Raw genomic sequence first — 7004 nt, 5'->3', positions numbered from 1 at the left:
CCTTTTTTTCTTTCATACAGCAGTAATAATCCTTTATTACTTCCCTGGCCTTGCTACTCCGTTGTTGTCATTTGAGCTCTGTAAACTCGGAAATGGGATTTTCCCACTTGGTAACTCGTGCACTTCCCAGCTGCGTGCCTACGTCATCGGCCCGCAGCGGGGAAAAAAACCGTTGTTTCAATGGAAAGCAGCGGTCACCTCGCGGAGCTCTGTGATTGGCCAGCGGGGAACCCCCAGGCTCCGCCCCCTGAGTGCCAGCCAGTTGGACTCAGCAGCAGCTGCGGGCCACCAAGCGGTAAGTTTTACATTGAATTATTAAAATAAACTCTGTGAGAGAAAGATGCTGAATTATAGATAAATATTTTATGCGTCGATGGAAGTAACGCGGGTTTAATTCTGATTGGGTTTCAGGCTGGAGGAGACCCGAAAATGAGTCAGTTTAAGGACCGGTTCGTGGCGGTGCTCCATGAGAGGAACTCTGTGACAGATCAGTTGGCAAAGTTGGAAGAGAAAACGGGGGTTAAGAGAGAATACCTCGCCCTGGGTATGTAAAAACATTTCACTACTTCTTAATAAATGTATTGTAATACACTGGCGCCCTTATGAGCTTCGCTGACGGTTTCGCGCATTTTTATAAAGTGTTGGCACACACACTAATGACAACCAGACGTTAGCTTGTTTCGTAATTAAAGTGGAACGAGCCACACCGCCGCATGGGCATTTTCACTCCGGTTCCACATCCTAGATCACTTTATTGCCCCTCTCTAGGCTAGATTAACTCTGATACCAAAGTTCAGAGCACATTGCAAGATTAGATTTGGTGCATAATCATTCTCACGCCCTTATTTTGAAACGTTTCCCTGGGTTGAACTGCTTCTTTATGTGCCACATCAGCCCACCAGCTGCTCTCAGGGGTATTTATATCACCTCCTGAAATACCCAGTGCAATGCAAAGATGGAGGCAGACTATAAGGTGACTGATAATTCAGCTGCAGGCTGGCAACTCCTACACTTTGCTTCCTTTTTTTGAGGGGGTGGTTTTTGACACTGTTGTGCAGTCAATTTGCACAGTAGATGTCAATTAAGGTCAAACACTCCAGGCAAGTGTTATTGTCTCTGATGCCACTCAGCGACAGGAAACATGAAAGACTCTGTGACCTACATTCAAAACCACTGACTTTACACAAAAATGAGCCAAACAGATGTCTTCACAGTCGAACACTGCCATGCTTTCAAATCACCAGTTTCAAGACCACAGTACGTTAACATTTTTGGAGCAATATGTTTATTTTAATCTACTTTTAGCTGTTGCACTTTGTAAATGTTATAAACTTGTGGGATTTTGCTTCACACACAACTCCCAACAGAAACTAATACAATACTTCTCAGAAACTACTCAGAAAAATCACAGTTTACTGATTATTGTTCGAGTTTCAAATGCATCTATAAGCATCCACTTGTGGAAATCAATAGTAATAACACTACTCACAATGTATTTTATAGAATTCGATTTTTCGACTACTTTTTCATCAGAATCTATACGTACCTCAGTCATTCCAACGTGGCATTTTGAGAAATGTGATTACTGGATGTATGGATCCAGTGTATAATTTTTTTGGTAGATACAATACTTAGTGGAATTACAAACCAAAATCAATATATCAGTACATTGATGTGGCAGTGGTGGCCTGGAGGTTTGATCTTCAAATTAGGGTTCGAATCTCAATGCTCTACATCTGACATCTGAGGTAAAGCTCAGCTCATATCAACTCATACATCAGGATTATGGATGATCATCATGAGTAGGTGTCAACATGACACAAATACTCAGTTCTTTTGCACCATTAAAATTACAGTTACTATTAAAAGGTTTGCCAGAGTCATTAAAAAAAAAAATTAATTCAGGCACAATTTCCCTTTCAGGATCAATAGCACATTACAAAGTCATAAAGTGTCAGTCATGCATGTTTCTCTACATTCAGGCACTTCCATTTTTTCCACACCCATCACCAAAACGGTATGCAAAGCAAAATTTCTGCCCCGGATTTTATGCAAATCCTATTTTTTGATCTTTGCCCTGCATTGTGCTCAGAGTAATGGCAGACTCGGCACATGTTGTGCTCTGCTGGAAGAAAGTGTCCTGGAAGGTCTTTCGTCTGACTCTTTTGTAAAATATTAAGCTTGTAACAAATCTGTGTGTTTATAGATACTTATAGCAGATTCTCTCCTTGTGGGTTGGAGTTATGGACACAAAGCGATACAAGTGTTTTCAGTTAAGCTTTAAGAAGCTTCTCAAGTTCATGCCGACTGTTATGGCACTCTGAATGTGAAGACTGATGTGCTGACTGGACGAGAAAGGCTTCATCTCGTGTGTGTTAGCAGCCAGCTGATTAGTACAGTGGTTGCAGTTGTTTGTCAGCTTCATGTTTTTCAAGTCAGATTGAATTCTTCGCTCTCTTTACACAACAATGTGTTGCTTTGATGTTTTCAAGTGAAGCAGAACTGAGTAATTACATGACTGCATAACTACTTCTGTTTTCTTACATCCATTTAACAGTCAAAATGTCAGTGTATGCATTCTCCTTCTGGAGTTCCTCTTCACTTTGTGATTTTTTTTTTACTACTACAAAAGCTTTTAGCTCTGTAAACTCAGGCACTCTTATGTAGCCACCGGCTGTGTCTGGTGAGGTCTTTAGTTGGGGTGGGGTCTTTAGTCAATGAAGACTGGGTAAACAGAGGCATGAGGATATTTGACAAACAAATGAGATACAGAAAGCTGGCAGTCGCTACAAGACAGTCCGAGGCATGTGTTGCTTCTGGTTCTGTGGATGTGTCATGTCTGAAGTCAGTGAAAGTTGAATGAATCAAGCTTTTCTTACATTTCAATGATATGACACTATATAGGGAAATCTTTAACATTGTTATTTCTATCTGGATGAACATGGAAGATGAAGACATTCTAATTTTACAAGAGAAGTTTCTCACTAATGACAACGATAGTTGAGTGTTACGTCAGCATCTTGCTGTGAACCGAGCAGCAGGTTGTTAAAGGCTCTGTGGGATTACACTAAGCAGCGCAGCCAAAATTCTGTTGCTGTTGTAGTGTGCAGAAAACACTTCCACCCACATGTTGATTAACCAATTTCCAAAAACTTAACTTTAAGAAACTTTTTATGAAACTGTTTCAGTGACACATTTTTTTAGTTTGGTTATTAAGTATTGTTTTGGGTGTGTGATTTTAATCCTTTGGCTGATGTAGCTTTGCTTTTTCACACGATGGGTGTACTTTTAGTAAAGTGTTAATTACAGAGGTCACAATTGTATAGAATTTCTAATATAGTGAGAAACGAATGTCTTTCTTGATTCTTGCTCTGCACAGTACATACAGTTTTTTTTACAGATACACAGTGGCATTTGAGCCATCTCTCACATACATGAGCTAGACTACAGTTCGTCATGACTGTGTGACCTTTGAGCTGTGTCAGACTGCAGCCCTCTTCACTCAGTGGCTTTGTAATGTCGTGTTTGACTTGTGGTAGTGCTCCTCCTAATCCTGCTACCGTGCCTTCCTGACATCCTGCTTTCAGACAAACTCTGACAACAAATTCATTTGCCTTGACATTAGAAGTGTTTGTAAAGTAGCTGGATAACCTCGCCCCACCCTCACCTCTCACCTCTCTCCCTCTGCAGGCTTTCTCTGTCTTCTGGGACTCTACCTTCTCTTTGGATATGGGGCCTCACTGCTCTGCAACCTGATTGGTTTTGTTTACCCAGCATATTTCTCGTAAGTATAAAGTCTGGCTTAGAAAGTTGATATCACCCAAACAGTTGATATCTCATTAATCATTCCTATTTTTTGGCCTTTCATAAAATCAATTTCAGCCAACAGCCTTTTGGAAGTCATAATTTCAGATCGTATCAGAGCTCTGCAAGAGACACCTATTATTGGAATGCAGTTACTGTTAATGATTAACCCAGTGTCATTTATGAGCTTTTCCTTCTATGATTCCTCATAATGGGTTTAGGGGAAAAGGTCAGTTTTTCAATCTGTACTGCAGCAGCTTATCTTGCAGCATAATTTTTACCCTCAAACATACAAATAGGCATGTCAGATTAATTCTAAGCATGCATTTCAGCAAGTGACGTGTATTTCTGTAATGCCATTACAGTTGCCTTTGAGCATATCGTTCCTATACACAGTTAAAGGTTGTTCTATCTGAAGGCAGTGTCTCCATTTACAAGACTCTAAGCCTTAACTAATCTAACCTTCACAGTATTTCTTTCTTTTGCACCGCTCATCATTCGATCTACTCTTCTCTCAAGTATTTCACCTATCAAAATTCTTCTGTTCTGTCCATGTATGTCAGGATTTTGTTTCTGTATCTTGACATCAGGCTCACAAACCTCCTTTCACTTTATTCTCTCACCATATTGAAGCCGAGACAGAGTTCCAATTTTTATCCAGTACTTCAAAATTCAATTTCTCATTTTCCAAAAAAAGAAGTCTCTTCTGCAGCTTTACATTATAAAATCCAGATCATAGAGTCACTGAGAAATTGATGGCCAGAGAAACACTCCAGTTTTCAGAACTGAACTCCTTTTGTGGGCATGGTTGCTGAATATGTCAACCTAAATCACTCAGAAACTATTCTGTAAGCCATGATCACGTGGGCTCACAGTTTCAACCACACACTGCCATGCCAACTGAGTCAAGCTACACAAACATCTAACCTCCACAACCACATATCAACAACTCGTACTCAGTTCTGTTCCCTCATTATAGTTTGAACACAGTTTGGTGCATAAATCAGTATTAAAGTTATGAAAGTAGAACTGATTCTCTCTCTCTTTTCTTTTTAAAGAGTCTTTTTTTTTAAGAGAGGTGAAAAACTCAGCCCACTGTTCCATTTCTGTAAATCGATGAATTTCTGTCTTTCCTGTGCTGTGTGTATTGTGTGCTCAACATGTCCGGTGCTCTCTGCAGCATCAAGGCCATTGAGAGCAACGTGAAGGAGGACGACACACAGTGGCTCACCTACTGGGTGGTTTACGGCCTCTTCAGTGTTGTTGAATTCTTCTCTGACATCTTCCTCTTTTGGTTCCCATTTTACTATGCCAGCAAGGTAGGAAGATTTCTTTGGCTTGTCAGGTGGTTTAGTTATTCAAGTGTTTGTTCTGACATCTGGACTGATGGTGGTGTAACTCTTCAACCAGAAGCTGTTCAGGGTGCTGATGGTTGGTTTCTGTAGATCTTGCAAACATTGCCCTCTGGTGGACATGTAATGTAACAGCAAACTAAAAATGCACCCCATGTAGAAGTCTGTAGTCGTTCCGAAAGTGGATCTGAGCTGTTTTACATATGAAGTCATTAAAATAATGTCTTTGTTTATAAATAGTTTTCTTTGTAGAAAGTTTTTTCCCCTTTTCAGGAATGTTTCCAAAAATGATCAGCAAAGACCATAAAGATTCATAAGTATGGATACATACTGTACAGTGTTAAGATGCAGGGTGAAGCTCGGACAGATACATCTCCGTCACTTAGTTCAGACATGATTTTAAGTCGTACATCAGCACAGCAAGCCAGATCCTGAAGGTTGTTCTCTCCGCAGTGTGTCTTCCTGATTTGGTGTATGGCTCCGGTGTCGTGGAACGGCTCTGAGATCTTGTACAAGAAGGCGATCCGGCCGTTTTTCCTGAAACACCAGGCCACAATGGACAGCATGGTCAGCGATCTGAGCACCAAGGCCAAGAACATAACTGACACCGTCACAAAGGAGGGTGAGATACCCACTGTGTACATGCAAGTATAGAGCCATATTCATATACTTTATGCATGGCGGCCACGCAGTTACACTCATCTCACCACAGAATAACACTCTCTAATTACTTCTTCAAAATACAGTAATATTCTTTATCTCGCTTTATGTTGCGTCAAATTAAAATTTGGTACTTCTCTTTTTTTCCCCTCAGCTGTTAACCGAGCTCTCAACCATGACAAGGCCCAGTGAGAAACATGGAAATCCTGCCGTGTATGAGTGACTGAGTAAGGCTGTGTGTGTGTGTGTGTGTGTGTGTGTGTGTGTGTGTGTGTGTGTGTGTGTGTGTGTGTGTGTGTGTGTGTGTGTTGTTTGCCTTTGGTTTTCCCGCCCCCTGCCTTGATAAATGGTGTTGACTGGCCCCCCCTCCTCCATCATTTAATGAGGTGAAGCCAGCTCACAGCCGTCGGTACTGCCAAGACAATCTGTGAAACTGTGACTTTTTTGTGTGACCTTACTCTCTGTGACCTTATCAACGTCAAAATAAACTGCCCATTGAGCCTGTGTGACAGATTCCTGAGGTTAATAACAGAGTCATTAAAACAGCTTGCCTTAAAATGGATTCATTGATCATATTTTCTCACATTGATTATCAGAAACTGGACCTGATCGAACTGGAGCCGTCATTGGTGTCTTTTCTCTTACTAGCCTTATTCTACCATTGACCAGCCAGACTTTAGCCTCTGTTTGAGTCACCGTTTACTCTGTGTTTAACAATAACTGGACAGATTTTTTGTCTTTTAATGTCTTAAATAATTTATAATCTTATACTCATGAAAAATAAAGTGATTCTTGAACCCAGTTGAAGTGGAGAACTACTGTTTCTGTGTCTGGCTTCCAACTCTGATTTCTTTCTGGTTTCTTTTTGAGCCCTTTTCCCAAGAACCTCTCACAGTCTGAGTTGGATTTAATTTTGTCCAGATTACAACGCTCATGCACCAGTGACTGAGGGAATATATTTTTAGGTATTGGAAAGGTGAGTTGTTTAAACTGGATTTCTGGTGCTAGTTCATTTCACAACTTTTTCTTTATGGTGTTGCACATTATCAGCAGTAACTAAAACACGCTTGATTGTGTTGCTGTGACTTTTATATTTAATTCAATTATGTTTTATATATGGGTTATTTTTTAATTAAATCTACGTATTAATATCCATATTTTCAGGCATGAGAAGCAGTGTGTTTTGGT

At 40.4% G+C, this 7004-nt stretch overlaps 1 protein-coding gene across 2 annotated transcripts; it reads left to right on the top strand.

Moving 5' to 3' along the window:
- The first annotated feature begins 247 nt into the window (after window positions 1-247).
- Window positions 248-6617, top strand: LOC115406884 (receptor expression-enhancing protein 6). 2 transcript variants are annotated; one of them, XM_030117148.1, is made up of 6 exons: window positions 248-295; window positions 412-544; window positions 3691-3784; window positions 4985-5123; window positions 5610-5778; window positions 5971-6617. In XM_030117148.1, exons 2-6 carry the CDS (start codon window positions 430-432, stop codon window positions 6006-6008), a joined length of 555 nt encoding a protein of 184 aa, XP_029973008.1. In that variant the 5' UTR covers window positions 248-295; window positions 412-429; the 3' UTR covers window positions 6009-6617. The 2 variants fall into 2 exon arrangements, with proteins under 2 accessions (XP_029973008.1, XP_029973009.1); XM_030117149.1 differs by having other exon boundaries at window positions 5610-5800.
- The last annotated feature ends 387 nt before the right edge of the window (window positions 6618-7004 follow it).

The sequence above is a fragment of the Salarias fasciatus genome, chromosome 19, assembly GCF_902148845.1.
Source record: "Salarias fasciatus chromosome 19, fSalaFa1.1, whole genome shotgun sequence".
In the NCBI taxonomy this organism is placed as follows: domain Eukaryota; kingdom Metazoa; phylum Chordata; class Actinopteri; order Blenniiformes; family Blenniidae; genus Salarias; species Salarias fasciatus.
Note: the sequence above shows the minus strand (reverse complement) of the source record. Positions and strands in the feature narration are given on the sequence as shown.